The sequence below is a fragment of the Mycteria americana genome, chromosome 13 (genome assembly GCF_035582795.1).
Source record: "Mycteria americana isolate JAX WOST 10 ecotype Jacksonville Zoo and Gardens chromosome 13, USCA_MyAme_1.0, whole genome shotgun sequence".
NCBI classification, from domain to species: Eukaryota; Metazoa; Chordata; class Aves; order Ciconiiformes; family Ciconiidae; genus Mycteria; species Mycteria americana.
This window is the reverse complement of record NC_134377.1, coordinates 7686878-7710365: the sequence shown is the minus strand read 5'-3', so window position 1 is coordinate 7710365 and position 23488 is coordinate 7686878. Positions and strand designations below refer to the sequence as shown.

General features: G+C 42.9%; 3 protein-coding genes across 3 annotated transcripts; all 3 read left to right on the top strand.

Moving 5' to 3' along the window:
- The first annotated feature begins 552 nt into the window (after positions 1 to 552).
- On the top strand, positions 553 to 9403 carry LOC142416511 (solute carrier family 2, facilitated glucose transporter member 11-like). Its single transcript, XM_075516139.1, has 12 exons — positions 553 to 576; positions 2637 to 2735; positions 3181 to 3341; positions 4929 to 5053; positions 5310 to 5439; positions 6019 to 6167; positions 6735 to 6922; positions 7071 to 7181; positions 7691 to 7792; positions 7957 to 8032; positions 8732 to 8859; positions 9197 to 9403. Exons 1-12 carry the CDS (start codon positions 553 to 555, stop codon positions 9401 to 9403), a joined length of 1500 nt encoding a protein of 499 aa, XP_075372254.1.
- Positions 9404 to 12014: 2611 nt separating this feature from the next.
- On the top strand, positions 12015 to 17284 carry LOC142416562 (macrophage migration inhibitory factor-like). Its single transcript, XM_075516266.1, has 3 exons — positions 12015 to 12122; positions 16300 to 16472; positions 17218 to 17284. Exons 1-3 carry the CDS (start codon positions 12015 to 12017, stop codon positions 17282 to 17284), a joined length of 348 nt encoding a protein of 115 aa, XP_075372381.1.
- A 3085-nt stretch (positions 17285 to 20369) lies between these two features.
- Positions 20370 to 23036, top strand: LOC142416584 (macrophage migration inhibitory factor). Its single transcript, XM_075516303.1, has 3 exons — positions 20370 to 20686; positions 21709 to 21881; positions 22768 to 23036. The coding sequence occupies exons 1-3, from the start codon at positions 20579 to 20581 to the stop codon at positions 22832 to 22834; spliced, it is 348 nt and encodes a 115-aa protein (XP_075372418.1). The 5' UTR covers positions 20370 to 20578; the 3' UTR covers positions 22835 to 23036.
- The last annotated feature ends 452 nt before the right edge of the window (positions 23037 to 23488 follow it).

The window sequence follows — 23488 nt, the reverse complement described above, 5'->3', positions numbered from 1 at the left end:
ATAGTTAAGTTTATACCCCATTCAAAAATTACGGAACATTTCAATTCCTTTAAGTAATGATTAAGTTACGATGTGCTCCAGTTGCCATCACATGAAGAGAGAATAGCTCTTTCCTATTATATGTCAAAGTCCTATAGTTCACTGTCCAAGCCCCATCTAAGATTCCCAGCAGATAACTTTGTCTTTATGTTTCTCAGCTTATACTGAAAACTAAGCGAGTTATGATTATTGGAATAATGTTTAAAATCGATGTCTCAGCTCCCTATCCCCCTAGCACAAGACAGAGTTCATGAAGTATACAGGTTCCCCGCAAGGGAGACCATCTTGTTTACTTGGGCTAGACACAACCATTAGTTGAAATATTTAATCCAACAATTCTAAACTTTGTACAACAGCTGAAATATGTGTAATTAACTCAAAAACCTTTGAAGTAAAATTTAACTTCAATAACATGGAACAAGTTCAGTGACACTGCTATTGCATAATGCGAGCATTTTGTTCTTTTGGCAGGTACTAGCCAGTAAGCAACAGGAATCGGCTCTTTGATAGGAGATGGCTACCTTCTTCTCTGACCTGGTGAGTACCTGGTCACTTTTTCTCAGGGCTCTGACTTATAAATGACAAAGCTAACATAATACTGAAGATCCGGAGTCCTTAAAGATTGTAAGCTCTTTTGGGACAGAGACTATCTTTCTCTTCCACATTTAAACGTCACCAAGGGCAATGGGGCTTGGGGCCATGAAAATCATGTTGCATAGTCTTTTCCATGCAATAAAATAAAATAAAATAAAATAAAATAAAATAAAATAAAGATAAAATAAAGATAAAATAAAATAAAATCTAACAAAAGTCCTGGCAGTTCCACCACTGATAATGCTATTGTATTTTTGTCTTCTGAATTACTGAAAACAATACTAATTATTAAGCACTCTAATTACTTCCCAAAGTAATTAATCGATTAACTGTACTGCAAAAGGCTAAGAAATTCTTGACATAAGCTTTAAAATAAATTACTTTCCTCATTTCATCCAAAGATAATTAGTATTATCCCTCAAGAGTTTCCATAGTCTTAAAAAGGGAAGAAGTGATAAGTATTTCTTGCTCCATTTCTCAACTGCCAGCAAGAAGCTATTTTGCTTTCCTTTTTAAGTATTAAAATTGTTAATTTGTAAGTCTATTGCAAAAAAAAAGGAAGAGAGAAGGTGAGTTCTTAATTTGTTTGAATGCTTTTGCCAATTAGCAAATCCATTGAATTTGAGACAGGATTTTTAAGGAAATTTACAGTCTTCTGGTCCACAGCTTCTTGGTTCTTGTCATGTGATAACTTGGGAAATCCAGCTGTGGACTAATTAAGTAACAAGCTCTTGAAGGATGGACCTAAGAACAATAAAAAAGAGTGTTCTTCTAAGTATCTCCCAGTCCAGCATTATTCACGCTTGCATTACTTTGTTCCTGCCTGACTGCATTTTCTACCAGCTTCTCTTCATCCAGGCACTGATCTCCAAAAAGCTGTGAGCTCATGAAGTTCATGTCTGACATGAAAAGAACATAGAGCACAGTGTCCTCTATACAGAGATGGTGTCCTGGCCTGGCCTGTGATGTACTGAATAAAAAGGGAGAAGCAGTTAAACCCCAAAGGACCCTGAACAGATCCTGATGGGGCTAAAATCACAATTATCCTAGGTTTGGTCTGCTAGGTACAGTCTAAGCTGTTTGAGGATAGCTCCATCTAGCCTTGCAGGCACTGGGAAACAGTACGGGTGACCAGTGGTATCACATACCTCAAAAAGGTCTGAGTAGTTATATGTTCTGTTTTTCCTTATTTACAGTTAAAATTATTTCATTCATCAAAGCAGCCAGTGTATCTCAGTCCCTAATCCTTGACCAAGGAAATTACAGACAGACAGTATCTCCCTAGCCTGGAAGATGCCAAGCCCTTCAATATGCAAGAACATACTTTCATGGTTAAATAAGTAGAAAAAATAAAATGTTGAGAATGGATAAATTATATCCCAAATCAAATTCAGGAAGACTTTTGTTTTAATGCAATTACAGTGGCTTTTCCAAATTATTATCTTCTCTTTGTAGTCCATGACTTTCTGAAAAAGTTGAATGTTAAAAGGATCTTTTCTTTATTATGCTTGAAGATATGACACAATCAGAAATGAAAGCAGAGAGTACAATAAAATGTTGTTGATTTTTAATGCTGTACTTTTGTGGCATAACGTTATGGTTTGATGTACATAGTCTACTGCAGATTGCAGACAAGGAAACTGATTCCATCTTCCCCACATCCAGGATTGACACCTTTATCCAGCCAACCTGTCATATATCGCAGGCATACAGTGAGAACTGTACTATCAGGAACATCTTTTAAAACTCCTCCTTCTCGCAAGCAAAAAGTGGTGGATTATCACACTTATACTAGCACTTAGTCTTGCTATGGCACCGTGGCTGATGATTGTACTTTGGCAGTAGGTTAGAGAGATTTTGGAAAAATGTTTAAATCCAAGAGGATTTGAAGTGGACAATGCAGGTTTCCATAGGGGAAGGACAAGTGTGGCTACGAAGGCTCTGGCCCTGCACAAAACTAGATTAATGAGAAGCTGATGGAGCATTTTATTTTTGCTTTACAGGTTCAGTTCCAGGGACTATTTCAAATGATCTTAGTGCTGGGAATTGGTGGTAGTTTCCCATATGGATTCCATATTTCTGTCATCAACTATCCTTCTGTGGTAAGTAGCCATCTCCCTGAGGTTGGAAACACAAAAAGCAGAGCCTGAGCTTGCCATTCCCGCATAGATTTCAAATATACTGAGCATCAGCTGATACATCTATGCCTTTTCTCGGGCTAACAGTTACATCAGCTCTGTAGAGTACTTCTTCTCCTTTAAAGAACAGGATGGTACTTTCTGTTTTACATAAATTGTTACCACATAGTGTACAAGCCTCCAAAGGAAGGCAGAAAATGTGCTTCCAGCATGCTGCCTCAGGAGGTTTACTGACCAGTACAAACGTGAAGGTTTTGCAATGTGATCTCAGCTAACTTGTTTTACTAAGAAAGTTAGTCTCAAAAGAAGTCGAATATTAAAGCCACAGGCTAGATCTGAAGTGCAACAGCCAAATAATACAAAGGGATCTTATACCCATTGTCCAGTCAAATCCCATTTTATTTTTCAGCACATCAGGAAGTTTATTAATGAAACCTGGATAGAGCGACATGGCTCTCCCCTCCATCCTGAGACAATCATGCTGTTGTGGTCCTTCATTGTGTCTGTTTATGGGATAGGAGGATTCCTGGGTAGCCTCTGCTGTGGCTACCTGACTACAAAATACAGGAAGTAAGTGTTTCTTGTAACAGCTCAATAGTCAGAGAGTACAGGGAAATACCAAGGTGAACAAATAAACCTCTTCTTTGTTGAAGCGGTCTTATTGAAGCCTAAACTGATTTGGTTTGCTAGCACATCCACCTCTTTCAAGTAGCAAGCAGTCTTTTATCTTGTTTATCTGCTCTCCCCAGTGAACTGTATTTCTGTAAAGGATGCATTCATCATCACATCACCGGATCAATGCCTCTGGCAGTAGCAGGATAGTGTACCTGCCTCGTGTTCTCTTCAAGATTGCCTATGACTCTCATAAAGATCTCCCAAGCTCTACAACCTCAAAAAAGGAGCTGCGTGTCTTGTTGTAACACATTATATGCAGTTACCACCTGGAAGGCACTGTGTGGAAGATATCCTTAAGTGTCAAAGAAGAGCCAGATTTCCATTTAAATACATTCATTCTGGGGTGATGACGTTATATTAGATATTCAGATCTATTCTAATGAAAATGTGAACAGAATAGAAAAGAATAAATCACCTGTAACTATGCTGTAAAGATACAATCAGTGCCAAACAAATTATCCAAGAGACATCTCTGTTCTTGGCAATCCATTTTACTGAAAGTCAGTTCCAAACTCTCTTTCCCACTGGATGGAGAAAGGATTCCTCACCCGTCTGGTCTGTTCTCAGTGCCTTGTGTGTAACACCACTAATTTCATTTGCAGAGAAATTGGCAAACATATCTACTTGGTGTGATGCACTTAAAGATCTGCTCCACAACCCACTGATCCAGAGGCCCCTCATATGGGTCTCAACAAACCATCTTAGCCTGCCTGCAATTGTGTTCTTTCCTATCAGGTAAGTGCCCCCAAGAAATTTCTTGTGGGACACTGCCTCATCCCACATTCAGAGGGTCTCCCAAGACTGGAAACAAGATCACACACTTCTCCCATGGGTTATTTAACACGTGATAACCTAGTTGCTGAATCACAGCCTTCTAAATAGAGGATCTCTGTGAATCCTTAATGTGTGCAAGAGGACTCTTGTCTAGCAAGCATCACAGCAAAACAACTGAGTGCAAAAGACACTGATTTGAGCCTGAGACATCAGGGTTGTGAACATACCAGCCCACGATTCACACAGAGTGTCTTTGAAATACGCCTCTTAGAACTCTTTCTGCCATCTCAGATCATAACCATTTAGCCAAGAGTGTCTTTAATACGAGCAATTCTAGAGTGGGAGCCATGGACTCAGATTATTTCTGGGGAACAAGCTGACATTTTATGAGGAGTTCTAGCCATTTAAAAATCTTGGTGACAACCTGGGCCAGTTCTTTGAGCTCTTTCCCCACTCATACTGTGGAAATGCTGATGAAGTGTTCCAACTGTTTAAATTCTAAGCTAAGAAATATTAATGAATTCAAATCTAAAGGATCCTGAAATTTTAAAGAATCACTTTGACTATCCAAAGTCAAAATTATTTCAGCCATGCCTCAAAACAGCAGGAATTGCTGTACCATGCTTCCTGTCACCGCAAGATTAGTCAAAAGAGTACAAGACATTCTTATTTCACACTAAATTCTCATGGGCTTTTTTTTTTTTTCAGAAAAAAGTGCCAAATGGGCACCAACCTGATCATGCTGATAGCTGCACTTTTCATGGCCTTCAGTAAAACAGCCAAATCGTTCGAGATGATTCTGGTCGGACGCTTCCTCTATGGCATTGGTACAGGTATGTGCTCATGCCACTATGGAGAGCAAGCATCCTTGCTGTCCCAGGATTGTCTCTACAGGTATTGCCACTCTTGAAGAATGATTTTTAAAGCAAATATACTAGACAGTTAATAAAAGTGAACGACATCACCCCTTTCGCAAGAAATTTTAATCCAAATACCAGAGTGAATGGAAACAATGTAAGAGAGGATGGAGTCAGAAAGTTAAGCTTTTCTCAGTATTTTAACAGTCATTTATCCTCTTCTATGTTAAAGGATTTTCTCTCAATATACATCCTCAGTATGTAGGAGAGATTTCACCCAAGAAGCTGCGTGGATTTACCAACTCCACAGTTGCTGTTTTTCTGACACTGGGAAAACTCACAGGACAGGTTATTGGACTACGGTAAATACTCCAATCTTTCTATCAGGTTACACTAAAAGTAGTAGAAATCTTTCTATAACCTTACCCTCTCACCTAGTCAGTGACTGAGAAACCCTTTCATCTTCCCCAAAACAGGCCTTAGCTTATGCCAGAAGAAAAGTTTTTATTATTTTTGAGGCAAACATATAGTTTTAAATACAGGAGAAATAAAAATTAATTACTCATAATCTGATTTCTTCTTATTTCTACACCCTTTCTATCAGGCACTTCCCCTTCAAAATTTACTACACTTACATGAAAAGTCTTAGCAAGATGTTTTGGTCCTGTGGTCAGACAGTGGTCAAATCAGCCTCATCAGCTCTCTAGACAGCATATTGGACCCTAATGATATTTAGAAAGTTTTTCAAAATGCCAAATAATTTCTTTAAAATTGTCAGAAATGAAAATAGCCAAATTTGTGAAATTTGCTGAATTATCAATTCAGGTGTTTGCTCCACTGCATCCTTGAATGGAATTTGAGCAATCCTCATCACTCAGAAAAACTTTCTGAACATTCATTCCATTATTTCAACATAATTTTGTTTCACATACACTTTCCAGGGAGATTTTAGGAAGCGAAGCTTTGTGGCCATGGTTGTTAGCATCTAGTGGACTTTCAGCATTGGTTCAACTGGTTACCCTCCCATTTTTCCCTGATTCACCATCCTACCTCCTGATACAGAAGGGTAATGAGGAAGCCTGCAGGAAAGGTAGAGTGCCTACTTTCCTCACATAATTCATTTGATATGTTAGAGTGACAGCCTCTGTAGAAGACAAGAAAGCAGGGCAGAGCTGTGCAGCACAGTGCAGTGCCACAGAGTAATAGCAGAGGCAGTTCTAAATAAAACAGTTGAGGTACCTATGGCAATACATCTGTGATAACCTGGGGCCTCACTCAGTCTCATTTAATCAGTTAAGACAAGAAAGATAGATATATATACATTAGCATGTGTAACATTTCCCACTTTGGTGGGAACTACTTTATTTCTTTAAAGGAAATGGTTTAGGCAGTTCTTTTTTTATTAAGTAAAATGTACTTAAATGTTTACTGTTTACAATTAAGTCAACTCAACATTAGAAAGATATGCTATGCTGACAACCAGAGAAACAAAATTCTTCCATTTGCCTGCTGCCCCAGACCCAACCAGATGGCAGAAGCAGACAGCACCAACACTAATGCCTATGCCAATGGACAGGCAGACTAAAGGGTTTAACGTAACCACTCATGATGGAGCTATACTAGTAGAATAATCCACTCCCCTCTTTCTCTCCAACAGCCATCAGGAAGCTCTGGGGGGAAGGAGACCATCAAGCAGAAATTGATGACATTATGAAGGAGAAGGTTGCAATGACAAGCACGAAAACCTTGCGTGTCCTCGAAGTAATAAAAGAGCCATCTTTGCGCTGGCAACTTTACATCTTGATGACTGTCATGACCACCTTGCAGCTCTGTGGAATCAATGCAGTTGAGTGTTCTCTTTATCCCCAAAACAAGAGACAACTCTAGGCAGTGTTAAAAACCCTTCTAAGTTACTGGCTGTTGAACCAGCTTAGCATTGCATCAGAATTGCAACACTTTTTTCACAGGTGCATTTCCTCTCTGCATTTTTCAGATATACTTCTATTCTTTTGAAGTATTCCACACAGCCAGGTTTGAAGAATACCTTATCCCATACGTGTCCCTGGGAGTTGGGTTGTGTGAATGCTTATCCTCTATACTGTGTGTAAGTCTTTTCAGGCTTGAGTTTGAAGGAAAAATTTAATGTAGTCAACAATTGTACTTTTCCTTACTTGTAACTGGGCTTGGGGAAGATTTGCATAACCTAAGACACATCTTCCTGCTTCTGCAGAACCACATGCAGGATAAAAGGTAGCTCTTTTCCCAAATTATTTGCACGACTGTATGCCTTTAGACTCATTTTTATTCTGTAAAATAATTTTCTGATATTCTGGATTAGATGTGTGTGTGTATGTGTGCACAATTCGATATATACCAGCAAGCAAGCGAGGGAACTGTCTAGCAACAGCCTAGGGTTGACAAATAAACAAAGTTTAATTAATAATGAATTAGCTTTGAAGAAGCTAATCAAATTCATTAGGAATTAAGAGACTCTCAAATGACATTGATTTCTGGCTATTATTTAGATAAGTCTTCTGTGAAGAACACATGGAGAGGGGAGGAATTATTTAATTTGAGAACTGGGATTTATGACCCGTGTTTTCTGCTTTTCAGAGCACCCTTATAGACCGATTTGGGAGGAAGGTGCTGCTATGGGGAGGATACACGCTGATGTGTTCTGTGCTAGCGCTCCTTACCATGACCCTGTCACTGCAGGTAAAGAGGCAGCAGCCTTCTGGCTACTTACACAGCATCAGCCCACCTTTCTGGTCTTGCCTCACAGGATATGAACAAAAACTTGAGTCAGTGGCAGAAAATACAGAGCTCTGCTATTCTGTCATGTATCTAATGGTCTGATATCACTGGTTTCTCACTTTTAGCATCAGTTTTTCTGGATGCATTACTTCAGTGTTATCTTGATCTTCCTGTTCGTTATCTTCTATGGAATTGGACCATGTGAGTACATCAATGGCAATGTTGGGAGGAACTTTTGTATCATATTGGTTGGTGGCACAACTGGCAGAGGAAGAACAGACTAGTCCCATGGTAAAAAGTTCTGGAAATTAAGGAGGAAAGGGCAGATATGTACAAGTGGGAGGCAGGAAAAGGATACAGACATCTTGAATTTTATTGCTGATCACAGGACCTAAATAATTTAAAATACAGTATCATCTTCTCCAGAGGGTTTGAGACAGAAATTTCAGAACCATTTTTAAAATACTCAGCTAAAACAGGATTCTGGGCATTGCCAGGTATATTATAGTAATCATCTTCATTAACTTAACAAGTTAAGCTTTATGCCTACCAACATGTTTCAGGTGGAACTGACCACAGAAGCCAAAACAGGAGTTGGTTTTTTAAATTACTGCACTAACAATGGCTACCAGTGCAATATGGAACTGCACAGATCCACTGGCACCAGAAAAAGGATTCCAGTATGTACAAGAGAAACCTAAATTAACAGCTGAAGTCCTAATTTAACAGCTGTGTAGTCCCTTTCTGGAATCAAGGTCTTTCACCTTCATAGCAGAGGCTGCCTGCCAGCAGGCCACCTATTCAGCCTGTCTGCCATTTTCTACCACTGCCCTTGTGAGGATCTTTGACAGGAGCAAGGAAACAAGTACACCTGGTTTGTGTTTTGCTTTTCTTTTTCAGCTGGAGCCACTATATCTATCATGGTTGAAATCTTCAGCCAGTCATTCAGACCATCAGCCTTTCTGATTGTTGGCTGCATCAACTGGATGGGACTGTTTGTACTTGGGATGATTTTTCCATTGATTGTTGTAAGTGACTCTAACTGGATGCCTCCCTCGAGGCTAATACACCTCTGAATGCTGACAGGGAGCAAAATAATAGCAATAAATTGCAATGACATGCAAAGCTTAGAGCTCTGTCCAAACACCGAACCTGCTCAGGAATCCCCCAGGCCTGTCAGAGGAGCAGCAATTGGACTCAGGTCAAATGTGGCCAGTGGAAACTCCTGGTTTGATACCCATCCTGGTTTGTGTATAGAGCACACCTTTGCATTTTAATTACTAAGACACAGACTTGCACCCAAGGGTAGGGAAATAGAAATGAGATTCTTATTTTCCTTACAGTGTCTCCCATTTCTGCTTGCAGGATAACCTTGGACCCTTCTGCTTCCTTATCTTTTTGGGAATCCTTGCTTTATCAGCAATTTTCATCTACCTGTATCTCCCTGAGACCAAGGGAAAGTCAATCATGGAAATAAAAGCAGAGTTCAACAAGCTGAATTTTGGAAAAAAAGAAACCTCAGTCACTGAAAATAACTTTCCTAAGGAACAGTTGTTCTGCACCAAACTCTGAATGTTCAGAGGAGAAATTTGCATCTCTTAGAAAAGACAGGAAACAATGTTGCAATAGAACTAAACAGGAAACATTAAAAACAGACTGCAAGCTCTTCTGTGTCTTATTCCTTTTTTCTTTTTTGAATACAGATACGAAAGTCATTATGCTAGAGTTTTATTTCTTGCTGTTATCTAAATATTTTCACAGGAAATTTCATCACTTAGTTTTAGGATCTACTGGATATAACGAGATTTTTTCTAAAACAAAACCCCTTTTATGCTAGTCTACCTTATGAAGTTTTAAAACATTTTGTTAACAGTTCATAGGGCCCAAATCCTGCCACAAGAACATACATACAGGCTCTGCTCACAGCCCTGGACCCACAACCCTGGGCCTCATTTGGTCTCTCTTGTTCCCAGGAGTCCTGTCCAATGCCAGAGATACCTGAACAGTTTGTTATTGAGCTTTCCTAAACAAGACCTCACTAGCTCTAAGCACCTCAGAATCAGGAAACTGCTGACAAATAGTTCCGAGAAGAGTATCAGAAATATGAAGGAACAAGTGAAATAATTTAAGAAGACAAAGAAGGAAGGATTAAGAAGGCTAAATGATCATCAGTCATGAGGCTGGGGAAACACAGAAGTCTAAAATATTTGCCTAGCAGGCTGATAGAGGAAAACCTAGATACGTGGTTTAGGGTGACCCAAGCAGATATGGGTTCAAAACTTAGCACAGTAAATTAGGAAAAAAGGTTCCAGCCATGGTAACAGGAAAAAAATATTGAAAGTGAAATTGTACTGTACAACAATCCTTCTGGAGATGTAATGGAAATCTCAGTGGAGAACATCCTAGTAACTCTAGGCAGGGAGGACCTGCCAAACAGAGTTATTATTGTATGCAAAAGTAGTAAAATGGCTCCTATAAATTAAAGCACATTCCCAAGAGCATCTGTGGTGTCTAAGGATCTGATTTCCAACCTGGTACATAAGCTTCTGGGAATTACATCAGATGTTTTCAGAGAAGATAGAGTTTGTTTTGGAAATGTTTTTCTTCTTATGTAAGCAAGCTGCGAATAACTAGTGATTATTGTACCCAGCAGAAAAAATAGGTTGTGAAGTTCATTGGAAAATACAGTCTAAGTTTTTCCAAGTGACCACTAACTATAGTTTGATTTGTGACTAAATGCTTTGGATCATGCCACCTGCTTTCAACTAATCACTGAAGAAAAGATTCATCGATATTACAAACAGCAGTTCCTCTCCTTACGATGGACCTGTCACTTGAGTTTGTTTTTAATGCTTTGACATAGGAAACATGCCCTGAAAATTCTGTTTGTACAAACAGACTTTATTTCTGGATTTTTTCTCAGGATTTTCATTATTTTCAGAATGCTTTGGATACAGGAGACACAATCCACTAACAGGGGCTGTAGATGAAGACTGGCACATAGTAATTAATCTCCTGACTTTTTATTTGCTGGCTTTTCACAGCAAGGGTGCTACAGGGAAGGAACTGACTTAAAATCAACATATGCCACACAATCAACTTAAGCATGTTCATAGGGAGGTTAATTTCACCATTTAAAAGTATTTGTTTAAACTACACCATTGCAGTACAAGCATTTAGAGCAAGCTATAGAAAGCTCTCCCTCTTCTCCGCAAGCTGGGGAATGGAGTGGGTAGAAAAGCCCTTATCTCACAGAAACTATTGGGCATAAAGACACCCATCACCTTTAATATGGAGAGATTAACAAACCATTTATTTTATCCCCATCGGCATTTTCAATGTGCTTTCCCCACACACATCTCAGTGCGAACAGCCCCTACCAAATGCCATGACCCCTCTAAATCACTCCTCTCATGTAAGGCTCTAGTAGGTAGCAAAGAGAACTGACCCCAGCTCTGCCACATACTCCACTCTGGATAAAACCCGCTCATTTTAGAAAGCCTGTGGATTTCCTGTCTGTCAGGAGATCCTGTTGACTGTTATGGAACTATTTGCACAACAAAGGAGAAAGTTGAAAACAAGCCTCCTCTGAGTATGTAGAATCTAGTTCTCATCACAGTGGAAAATCAAGACCCCGATTTTAAGGCATCTTTGTCATGACTTAGTCACAGTTCAGGGAAGGTCTCCACAACATGTGCTACTGGGGTTTTTCTGTTACGGTCTATTCCACAGAAAGAGTTCCAGGCCTCACAATTGAGGCGTCCATCTAATTTTTTAAACAATTATAAGACTTGCATAAAGAGGCACATTATAACTCTTCCACTTTCAAACAGTCTCTGAAACACTTGCTTTTTCACTGGTTTTCACAATCAGGCTGTATCCAAATATGAAGTGTCACTTTGGTTGCTTTGATTTCCAGAGTGCAAAAAGCCCGCTTTCCCTCCTAGGAAAGCTGTACATTGCATAGCAAAAGCTCTCTGCATTAGCAGCCTGCAGATGGCACATGCAGCCACATCTCTCCCAAGGCACTCCCACCCCTCCAGGTACACCTGAGGAAGGTATCACTGACTATTTAAAGGCTCCTGAGGTGCTTACTAGCACAGTGGGGTAAGCCATCTTGCAGGTAAGTTAGAAACAAAGCTGAATAAGGTGAGCTGAAAGAAAACCCTCTGACAATCCAAAGATGCCCAAGTTCATTGTTAACACAAATATAAGCAAGGATGAAGTTCCAGAGTCTTTCACAGGGGAGCTCACCCAGCAGTTATCAAAAGCAATGGGCAAACCAGCACAGGTAAGTCCATATGCTCAAATGTTTATTTAGTCAGCTGTGCCTATGCAATGAGCTATTTCTCACTGATAGCCTCTATAAACTAATATACCTAATGATTCACCAGTATTTAGAGTCTTCTCTCTGGACAAATATCAGATATTTTTTTGCTGTAACTTAGCTCTGTTGAGGCCTTAAAACACTTAAAGTATTTAAACTAGCTTTGTATATGATGATATTCCATGTAGGTCTCTATGTAGGTGAAGACACTGGATGTGTGTGGGTATGTATATGCAGGTATCTCTGTGAATACCTCTCAATTTAGCTGACTGAAAGCAAGCCGCACCCTCTAACTTCCTTGCCGAGTCCCACTGAATATGTGTTTGTTATCTGCCACCAAATTGCCTGTAGCCTAGTGGTTACAGCTGAAGAAAAAAATAAGGTATTTGGCTTGCTTGGACATCTAGCAAAAATACCCATGTGACATCCTGCTACTTGTAGTCAAAACACCAGAGTAAAATCTGTCTGCTGCTTTCATTACCAAACTGTGGGATTTTTACCTGCCAAAACCCACAGCAATATGCTACTAAGGGGAAGTACTGAAATACTGTCATTAAGGGTCTTATAATGTCTTATAAGGCTTTTATTTTCTTTATCAATCCTGAAAGGTCACTAGTCACGGTATCAGTTGTTTACTGAAGACTGTTGATGAATCTGAAAAACAAAGTGAAAGCTCCTCTGTAGAGCTATAAGCTTTATAACATTAGCTACTCCTTACTTGCTGCAGCAGCAGTAACTTAAGTGAATCAGCTATAGATCTTTAGCAGCTTGGTGAAATACCCTTTCTACATATTCACTAGCAAATGAGTGTTTTCTGAAAATGTTTCTTATTTTAATTTGGGAGTGATGCTTTGAAACCCTAGAAAGAATGAAGTTCTGGTGCCTACAGAAAAGGATTGAGGGCTCTGCAGCAAACCCTTCTCTGCCCACTGGGACGCCTGAAGTTCTTGAGCAGATCTGCTCCTCATGGAAACGAAGTGCTCTGAAATGGTAGTCACCCCGGACTACTTAAGATGGCAACAGAGATCTCAGAACCCCTTTGCAATCATTTGATAACTGCCACAGGTGGAAGTGTCCTGAGAAGGGAACAAGGGGGGAAAAATGGACACAAAATTAAAAACCAGGTGGGATAACTGAAAATATTAGAACAAACTTTGGAATGTCTTAAAAATGGTAAGAAGAAAATTGTGAGCAGCTGGCATAGTTTTGTCAAAATCAGGAACATTTTAAACAGTCCCACAGTAGTGTCTTATGCTCAGATCTAGTCAACACTTCCAGTAATGACTCGGTAGACTGAGATGTGCAGATGACAATAGCTTGTATGCACAGAAGCCAGTAAGAATTCAAGAAGATAGTAAGAGATATCTTTTCAAGTCAAGAAGCTTTCTTTCAATAGCTGATTAGTAAGTCAAACTGCACAAGAGAGAGAAAAATTCATTAAAGAGGAAAGGATTTGGGGAGTTGTTATGGGTTACAACATGAATAAGAGTTAAGACAATGCTTGGGAGCAGGGGAATTTCACTTCTGTTGTGCACAGGCTAGAAGTAAGCTTCAGCAGGAGTACACCATCCAGTCTCAGGCCCTTTACTTTGAGAAAGAGGTAGGCAGATTAGAGATGCACCAAAGAGAAATCGCCAAAGAAAGAAGATAATGCGAGGATCAACAGACATTCTGGCTCTTCTAGGAGAGAAGGCTGAAGAGGGAGGCTGTTATGGAAGAGATGGGAACACTTTTTTTTTTATTTCCTCAGTGGTATAAGGCAGCAAGCAGCCAGCTTAACTTGCAGCAAAATTTCAGCTAGTTCTTAGAGGAAAATTATAAAAGTTTCTGTGACTTCCAGTCAGCTTCTGCACTGGACTTGTGCCATGGATCCCACCAGTGGTGGGATGGTTAATAGTACTGACATTTTGACCAATTAGACATTCTTAGTTCAGCACTGATAATTAGAATATTTCTATTTGTTTTTGTATGGCTGTAGACTTTAAAAGACAGTTGTATGGTCTCATCAAATTGATTCGATGTCCAGTTAAAAAGCCAATCGACCTGGAGAAGCCTGGTTCTACTGTGTCTCTTCCAGGCAGACTGTCTGATGTCTGATAAAGGGGCCCCTCTTTTTCTAGGGACAGTAATGGAGCTCTATGCAATCAACCAGTCTCATTAAACATGTAGGAAATCAATTTCTGCCAAATTTGACCAAAGTTAGTTATCTTAAGGAATAGTCAGAAGTGTGTTTTAGGCTTGTATAAGCCTTGTCTTCACAGAAAGCAGGCTTAAATGTAAATAGGAGTAAGATTTTTTTTTTTTCCCCAACTCACGCAGTAATATAATGAAATTTTTATGTAAAACTGATGTGTTCTATCCTTCTCCAAAAAAACATTTTTGTATCAGTCTAGCAAACAAATACTTACTGTTGGGGGGGTGGGGGTGTCAGCTGGTGGTTCTTGCATAACAGCTCCTGAATATAAAGCTAGAGGCCAGGGCTGGGATGCAGCTGGAAGAGGTTTGTGCAGCAGTGTGGAAGGGATATGTAATGGGACTTAGAAATATACAGGGAACAACAAAGAGATTTTTTTGAAGAGGACATCAAGATCTTCGTGACAAAGGAGGCAATAGGAAAGGGAGAGTCTCTTAGTTATAACACAGAAAGAAGGAAAGGATTAGGGTGGGCTGGAACGCAGAGCTTTCCTCTCGCAGGAAATGGTACCATTTGAAAAAAATACTGATTTTTAATTTTAATCAAATAGGGTCTTTTTTCTACTGAAAAAACTGTTTCAAACATTTTCAAACTGCTCTAAGAAGAAAATAATGCTGATTACCACTTCAGCTTCATTTTTTTTTTAATAATAATAATCTGCTTCCAGGGTAAATGTTAAAGGCATATGTGTACCTACATTTGGCATAAAGTTGGGAGCACAGGGTGTCCAGCCAGGGGAGAACAGGGCCAAGCAAGCGGTTGGTACCGCAGCACGATCTCCTTGGCTTATCCTGTACTGCTGTGGTCTGATGCACCTTGCACCCAAACAAGCTGTAAATGATGGCCAAGGCTAATTACCAACAACTCCTGGTACTCAGGCTAGCATGTTTTACCAGGACAGTTATTTGCTGCTGAGTTCCAATGAGGCGCTGCTAATAAACGTGGGTAAGAACAGAACAGAAGCCAGATGGATGCCAAAGGAACTGATCCCTGGATTCCCCCATGTGTGGATCTGACACTGTGCATTAGCAGCAGTGAAAATTGCAAGCTGGTCATTAATATTAACATAGATACATTCTTCTATTTTTCCTGCTATCAAGAACAAAAGTAGGATTAGACTGTATTTTGTTTAATGAGGGGGATGTTGATTTAGACCTCTGCTGTGTCAGTTCACATTTACCTCAGCAGGGAAGACTGCAGCAGGAGCCAGTGAGGTGCAAAATCTCTCTGGAACGTAGGGTGGCAGCAATGCAATTGCACACCCCTCACTCGCACCCGGCCTTCCCGCACAGGAAGGGAGAGCCCCGTGGCTCAGAGGAGGTTCTGGAGGTATTGCAGGTCACTGACCTCTTGGAACACCTGAACTTTCTACCAAAATTCAAAGTCGGTAAAGACAATACTGCAGGGTCCTCCTTCCAACAGTGTACCTGGGCTGAGCATCCAGAACCCATCTTTCAGTAGGTAATTGGGCACGCTGGGGTTGAAGGTTGCAAGACAACAGGCAGGGAAGGATCTTTGCCACAGGGTAAACAAAGAACAAGAGTGAAATTATTTGCATTTTAGTAAGTGGTGAAAAGCATCTCTGAGTGCCTGGGACTGCTGCTTTTTTCTTTTTTTTTTTCTTTTTTTTTTTTTAATTTTATGTGCTGCTAGTACCTTTAGTTAAGAATACAGCCATTCTGCAAGAGATGAAAGAGGTACATGGGAATTCCCAAATGGTATAGCATATTCCCAAATGGTATACCTTCTCATCTTTGGGACTTGCAGGAAAATATTTAGGACATCTGGAAGTGCAATGAAGTACATGCAGGAGAATTTCAAAAGCATAACTGATAGGCAGGCACCTATTTTCACTGTAGTTTAGGTATACAAATACCTTCCTGGATTTTCAAAACTTTTCCTAACATGGCAAAGGAAAATAATATTCCTTTCTTCTTCTTCCAACAGTATCTAGCAATACAGATCTCTCCTGACCAGCTGATGTCCTTTGGTGGATCCACAGACCCCTGTGCTATGTGCTTTCTCTACAGCATTGGCAAGATAGGGGAGCAGGAGAACAAGGTCTACTCCAAATTGCTTTGTGACCTGCTGAACAAACAGTTGAAAATACCATCTGACAGGTGAGCTCATACGGCAACTTGTCTGACATGACCTTCCACAGATTGTTAAAACTATTAATCCCAGACTTGTCCTTTGCTATTCTTCTGTTAACATGCCGCTTGAAGAGGCTAAATGTCAAGTCGATAGAGCAACTCTCCAATTAAAAATAGGAAAGGAGCAATTGCATGTGCCGCAATGCCAATACCCAGAAGCTGTAAAATATCTCTTAGGTAAAATGATGGAGGCTCAGGTACTGCATGTACCCACAGATCTCATATGTGCGAAAGCCCAGGTACAGACACAATAACCTGATATTACTAAATTGATAACTTGAGTAGCATGTATCAACACTTCCCTACTGCCTGTGGGGTACAAGTGGAGGTCTATTACAAAAGCTTCCACTTACATAAAAGCATTTCCAGTCCTTTTCCTGAAGGTACACCAATCTGCTCCAGAAATGACTGTAAATAAAACACAGCGTCCTGAGGTCTCCTTAAAACAAGAAGTAGAAAAACACCAGGAACTTCAGAATGCAAGTAGACAAGGCATTAAAAGGTGGGGGGGTGGAATATGCAACACTCGAACATGGCTGCAGAACTTGCAAAAGGAAATGTGTAACTTGCTGAGTGAGCTGCAGTGCAGGCCTGAAGTGTAAAGCCCTGGGGGATAGTCTACAGCATGGCCATGTGTCCTGCTGCAGGAACACCCTGGCCAGCCTGCAGCACTCTGCCCTCAGCAGCTAACAGTGTCTGTCTTCCCTTTCAGAATCTATGTCAGCTTCTTCGAGATCAGTGCTGGCAACGTAGGCTGGAACAACACTACCTTTGCTTGAGGTGGCCTCAGATGGCAACAGCTTATTCCTGAACCCTCACCATGGTTTTTGAACACTGCAGTTCTAGTCATGTTACCTGTACTTGGCACGAATGTAAAAGTCAGTGGTGCCTTAGTCATTGCTACCCAGTGCTGTTTTAACATCCTGTCTGCTGCTGAATAAAAGTAAAAGTCCAGCAGGAGCCTTATGACTGTCTTGTTGTTCTGGAAAGGCCTGTGGTTGAGATGGAAGGTGCTTTCTCAAAATATTCTTAACAGAAGCTTTTCTTTTTTTAGAACAGTTTAGTCTTTTGTGTGAAGATGAACACTCCATTTGGATATGCCTTTGCCCTGTTCATGCTCAACAGCCTGGCCAAATTTAAATAGAACTATCTTGACTTGATTTCAAAATACATTTAAGTCAATAGATGTGCCTATCAATGTGGCATATGGCCCTCCCTTCAAAAGGAGGAAAGACATGATTGCTTCTTATTTAAAAGGGAGGGACTGCAGACAAGGTCCTTCTTAGATCTTAGCACTACATGGACCTCTAGCTGCTTAGCAGAAAAACTTGTGCTGCAAGTCTCCCAGGGCTCAGGATAGGCAGAGGGAGTAAGTGGAAAAACCCACTGTTCACTGTTCTGCCCTCCCCTTTTCATCCATTGAACAATTTGCAGTGACAGTGAAGATTAGAGCACAGCTCAAAATGAGGCAGAGGGACAGTGAGCCATTCCCAGAGGCCGAAGTAATGAATTAATTCCAAAAGGAAGACTTCCATATAAATGTTTATTATTCAAGCCCTGGGTCAAATAAGAGCATTTTGCTTCCAAAGTAAAATAGAAAGATTGAGTACAGATCTGTTTCCTGAATCTCTGAAATTAGGTGTAACTTTTTTTTCCTGGAAGAGCAAACCCATCTCACCCCTGTTCTGAGCTCTGTTGTGAACATCCCATTTTGTCCCTATCACAGCTGTGCTTTGCAGCCACAGTTTTTAAATACAAGCTTGTACCTCAACCTGCAAAAATGCTTTGTTGAGATAACACATGAAAGCTGCTTTGATGAATCAAAGCAGCACAGCCAATGAAGCATCATGCTACTTAGCATCTAAGTATAGTATATCTTATTAAATATTTTTTATGCCACTTAATGCCTTGCAGAGCTGCCCAAGGAAGGAAGACGTGGCACGAGGTAGGTAGACTTTTGGCAGAATTGCTTGTGGAGAATGGCTACGAAGCCCCTAAACACAGCAGGACCTTCCATGGGGAGGCGGTTTCCTTCTCCAGAAATCAATCTGCCTTCTTCATAAAGCCACCTGCTCCAAGATTGCTGCCTCTGCAGCCACAGCACCAGCATTCTCTGATGTTCTCCTGGCTCCTCCTCCCTGGTCCAGTTGCTCTGTGCTCAGGTTTTGACTGTGATGCAGGTGGGTATGTACAACTGCACCTGTCAGCCCCATGTATCTTCTGAAGCCTTTCTGTGCTAGATGCTTTCGGACTTACTCCCAAGAGCATCCAAGCTCTGAAATGTGTGTTCCTAAGGTACCTTATGGCACATGTACAATTAAGACCACCTCTACTTGCTAACAATCCTTATACTCTAATACAGAATGTAAAGGCTTTCTTTGCCTGTCTCTCTGGCACATCATTAGAATGCTCTTTGGTATATTTCTGTAAAACATTTTACCTTGCAGTTTTTTGCCCTTAGACACATTTCTTCATTGTTCTTATTTTAATCACAAGCAATTGTGTTTTAAAACAGATGCTCTGCATCCAGAAAATGTATGAATGCATGAGTGTGGAGCAATCATGTGGGGGAGGGGTGCATACATACATACTGGTATTTGGTTAACTTCTAAAAACGCATCTTTAGAAGCTATGAAAATGTATGCACTGCTTCTTCCTTAGTCAAGAGGGCAAAAGAGAATGAAATTGTGGGTGTTTTTCCATTGTGTGGCAGCATGGCCAGGGTCTGTCACTTTGGGCCTGGCATGCCACAGAGCAAGCACACCGGTGCTGACATTGCTCTTGAGTTTTTCTCCTGGCACTGCCAGAATTCCCACCCTACCTCCATGCAACAACTCTAGGAGGCAGGAAGGTAGGAGGAATAAGTGGCATCATGCAATGGCAGGGAGCTGGCGATATTAGTTCTTAATAGCACTGTTAATCACTAAAAAAATAAGTACTCCCGTCCTGCCAGTTGTCAGCATTACAGCCTGTGCCCCTCCAAAGCATTCCCATACAATACCATCCCTTATTCTTCCTTCAGGGCTATGTGTATTCACATGTGTAACACGTATGTATGGTCAAGCTTTCTAGCAGCAGCAGTGCTGGGACTTTGTTAAAAATGAACACGTGCTTGATTCCTGTGTGTCAAACGTCTGGTGTGGAGAGGGCTCTGGGCCCGATTCTCTTTAGCCTTCCCGTGAGTCATTTCAAGCAGCGCAGCAGCACAGCAGAGCTACGCTGCAGTCACGGCAGTGTAAGAGGCAGGGTGGGGAGACGCGGCCTCTGCAGCCTACGTGCATCGCATCACACAGCCCAGCAGAAGGCTCATCTCTCAGGCTGCCTCTCACCTCCGAATAGACACGCACCATTTCATTTCTAAGCAAAAAAAGATCACTTCTGCCTTTTTCCAGTAGAAAAATATGATGTGAAAATGAGGATGCTGAGGAGTAATAGATCACTTTCAATTTGACTGAAAAACGTTAGAGAATAATTAACATGCCAGCAAGTCAGACGTTTCTGCATACATCATGTTAAAGCTACACACACAGTTAAAACAAAAGAAGTACAAATGTGCTTTTATTTTGCAAAAGAAAAAAATCCCCTTCGGAGACAGGGCTAGTATCCCTTTTTGCAACTGCCAAGCTAGGGCCTCTAGGCCTTTTTGGCCCTGATCCTGCAAAAGCCAGCGGGAGTGCTTACAGCTGTAGTACCACATGCGCTGATACCAGGTTATGTATGAACTGCCCAGCGCGGCAGGACTCGGTTCCAGGGAGGAGCCTACAACACACCCTCAAAAAATGCTCAATGGTAGTAACAAAGCAAACGAATAACGGCGGAAAGGGGGAGAGTTCTGGCCGGCACGCTGCCGCGGGAGGGAAGCCGTTAGCCGCAGCAAGGGCAGCAGACTGGGGAGGCAGTCTCCCTCCTCCGCTCCCTCCCCCGCCCCGCCGGGCGCGGCCCCTTTAAGGCCGGCGCGGCCCCGCGCGTACTAAAAGCGCTGTCGCCGCTGCCTCGCTCCACTGTGCCGCCCCCGGTCCCGCCGCACCGCTCCGCTCCTGCTATCGGCCTCGCTGCCCCACGCCGCCGCCACCATGCCCATGTTCGCCATCCAGACCAACGTCTGCAAGGACGCCGTGCCCGACAGCCTGCTGGGCGACCTCACCCAGCAGCTGGCCAAGGCCACCGGCAAGCCCGCGCAGGTGAGGGCGGGCGGCGGGGCCGGTGCTGCCGGAGGCGGAGGGCTGCGGCCCGGCGGGAGCGGGGGCCGCCCCGGGATGGGGGCGGCGGGGCTGGGCCGGGAGCGGGGCGAGCACGTGCCCGGCGCTGAGGGGAGGCCCCGGCGGAGCGGCCGCGGGGCTGCGCCCGCTCCCTTGCCCACCCGGGGCGGAGGGGCCGCGGCCGCAGAGGGGAGCGTCTGCGGACACAACGTGACTGCGGGCCCCGCTGCTCGGAGCCGCGGCGCGGCGGCAGGCCTGCCGCTGCCTCCGTCTGTGCTGCAGCCCCTCCGGAGGCCATCGGCCTGGCCGCCCGGAGCAGTAACCTGGCCTGCAGGAAACTGGGTGCTCAAGTAGTTACAACGCCGGAGACTTGTCCGCGCTTGTGCGCGGGAGTGGGGATTTCAGCCGCGGAGCTGTGCCAGCGGCACGTTTCGGGGAAGGGGCTGGTATCCGCCAGGCCAGCGGGTCTCTGGCAAAGCGAAGTAACAGATCCTGAGCTGCGCTGGTCTCCATTATCCTAGGATCGGATACAGCCCGTCTTGGGCCAGACCGCTGCAGCCTGAGAAGTCAAAGCCCGATAGGGCTGAATTGCAGACGGGCTCTTAGACAGGCCCGGTGGTTCACTCAGTGATTTGAGGGTGTGAATTCTGGCACGCAAATACAGTTTTAAGGCCTTTATCTCCAGCTGTGTGCTCTTTGCCCTGTGCAGCGGCGGTGCTGCGGCAGGCAGGAGTACCCGTCTCTCCTGTGGCTTTGCACAAACACAACCTTCGTTCCTAAAGCTGAGAACCAGGCTGGGGGCATCCCCGCAGCGTGCACTGCCATGCCACCCATGTGGGCTGCAGTGCCTGAGCCTTGGAAGGGCGCAGAGGGGGCAGTACTGACGAGCTGCCTGGGCCACAATACAGCACACAACTGCGCTGTTTAAAGTTGGTACCTAAAGCAAGTTTGTATCAGGAGAGGGAAGGTGAGATATCCCGTGACTTGTTGTTCTCTTATCACAGTACATCGCTGTGCACATCATACCTGATCAGATGATGTCCTTCGGGGGCTCCACTGATCCCTGTGCGCTCTGCAGCCTTTACAGCATCGGCAAAATAGGAGGGCAGCAGAACAAGACTTACACCAAGCTCCTGTGTGATCTGATCTCTAAGCACTTGCATGTATCTGCAGACAGGTAAGGCTGGGACATGCTGTTACTAACCTCGTTTATCTGGCGCACTGAAACTGTTTTGAAAAGTTAATTTAAAAATACAAAAAGCCAGGAATGAGTCCATGTATTTGAGAAAATACAGAGTGATCATTTGCAGCTTTTTCATGTCGAGTTAAGAGTTTGATGCCTACATCTTTCCCTTGAGAGTCCTCTGTTAAATGGCTTCCTGTTCTCAGAGTAGGGAAAAATCTCAGAGGACTGACAAGTTGTGCAGTGTGTTTTTTGCCGCTGAGGTGTGATGTCCTCTGGTGATGGGAGGCTGAAAGCACAAGGGAGGAGCAGTAACAGGCTGGAGCTGACAGGCAAAGTAGAAACCAGCAGGCTGTGAACAGCTCTCGCGCAGGCTGCGGAGCCTTGGGAGAGTGTCTGTGTGCAGCAGTGAAGGACGGGAAGAACCTGCTGCCACCGACGTGCTTGGGTTGGAAGGGAGAAGTGCAGAGCTGGCCCTGAGGGCTTGCTTGGCATTTGTAAGGCTGCCTGTCCGTTTGACACGTGTGAAGGACTGCAGTGCTCGGAAACAAAAGGTTTTGATCTCTGGAAATTCTTGACAGGCTGCTAACCAAAAGCTGTCTGGTGTCTGGACAGTCCCTGACTAAAGTAGAGTTTGTATTTTAAAAAAGAAAAAAAAAGTACAATTCCAGGGACTCTGAGGAATATTGACTGTTTAGAGGCTCTACCAGAAAAGCTAGCTAGATTTCAGTAAAAATAAAGCTTAATCTCTTTTGAGGAATGGGAAGCACTGTCCCCTGTCCTGTTATCCTGTCTCACTGTTATAATAATGTCTCACTCATTATTTAGATAAATGAGTTAATAAGGTCATTGTTTGTGTCTTCCTGTGCCTCTTCTGCAGGGTGTACATCAACTACTTTGACATGAACGCTGCCAATGTGGGCTGGAATGGCTCCACCTTTGCGTAGAGCTCTCCCGTCTGTCTGAAGAGCCTGCTCCTGGACCTACCTTCATCCTGCCCCTTAGCAGAGACCACTGCACAAATGGCCCTGTGTTGCATTTTGTGCACTCTCACAGATTGATGGCTCCCTGCTAGTGTGTTTAAATACTGCTGCTTCAACATTCCTCTTGTTTTCTCTGTGTAGAAAGCAAATAAAGATTTAGAAGTAAGCTGTCTGGTGTGGGCTTTGGCACATTGGGGATGGAGTTGGGCAACTGGCAACATAGCTGGTTTACTCTGATTGCTAAAACAAAGAAAAGGCACACTTTGGGTTTGCTTCTATTTCTCAGACATGGTATTTCACAGTACAGTTAGCCTGAGTGGCAGGTGTCTGACAAGGTGATTTCTACCTTGCTGGGCTCCAGAGGCTGTAGGTGCCTTCAGAGCTTCTTGTTGCTCTGAGTTTGTGGTTGGTTTTTCTGTAGGTTTTTTTTTTAGCTGTGTCCTCCATTGCCACAGGGGAGGCAGTCCTTGGGCCAGCCCTGTGCCTGCTGCTTCAGGAAGTCTTTCCTCTAACAAGGTGCCAGCTGTGTGGGGCCAAGCAAGGAAGGAGTGCTTTTGCTCACTGAGTCGAAACACTGCTATCCACGTTGCTCATGCTGGCTCCCTTCAGGCAGGCAGG

Bases quoted from the DNA above. Each gene is read 5' to 3' on its own strand.
- LOC142416511 (XM_075516139.1), top strand. From the start codon at position 553: ATGGCTACCTTCTTCTCTGACCTG. The intron at 577-2,636 runs GTGAGTACCTGG...TTTGCTTTACAG, and splicing joins CTACCTTCTTCTCTGACCTG to GTTCAGTTCCAGGGACTATT. The intron at 7,793-7,956 runs GTAAAGAGGCAG...TCTCACTTTTAG, and splicing joins CCATGACCCTGTCACTGCAG to CATCAGTTTTTCTGGATGCA.
- LOC142416562 (XM_075516266.1), top strand. From the start codon at position 12,015: ATGCCCAAGTTCATTGTTAACACAAATATAAGCAAGGATGAAGTTCCA. The intron at 12,123-16,299 runs GTAAGTCCATAT...TTCTTCCAACAG, and splicing joins CAATGGGCAAACCAGCACAG to TATCTAGCAATACAGATCTC. The intron at 16,473-17,217 runs GTGAGCTCATAC...CTTCCCTTTCAG, and splicing joins TTGAAAATACCATCTGACAG to AATCTATGTCAGCTTCTTCG.
- LOC142416584 (XM_075516303.1), top strand. From the start codon at position 20,579: ATGCCCATGTTCGCCATCCAGACCAACGTCTGCAAGGACGCCGTGCCC. The intron at 20,687-21,708 runs GTGAGGGCGGGC...CTCTTATCACAG, and splicing joins CCACCGGCAAGCCCGCGCAG to TACATCGCTGTGCACATCAT. The intron at 21,882-22,767 runs GTAAGGCTGGGA...CCTCTTCTGCAG, and splicing joins TTGCATGTATCTGCAGACAG to GGTGTACATCAACTACTTTG.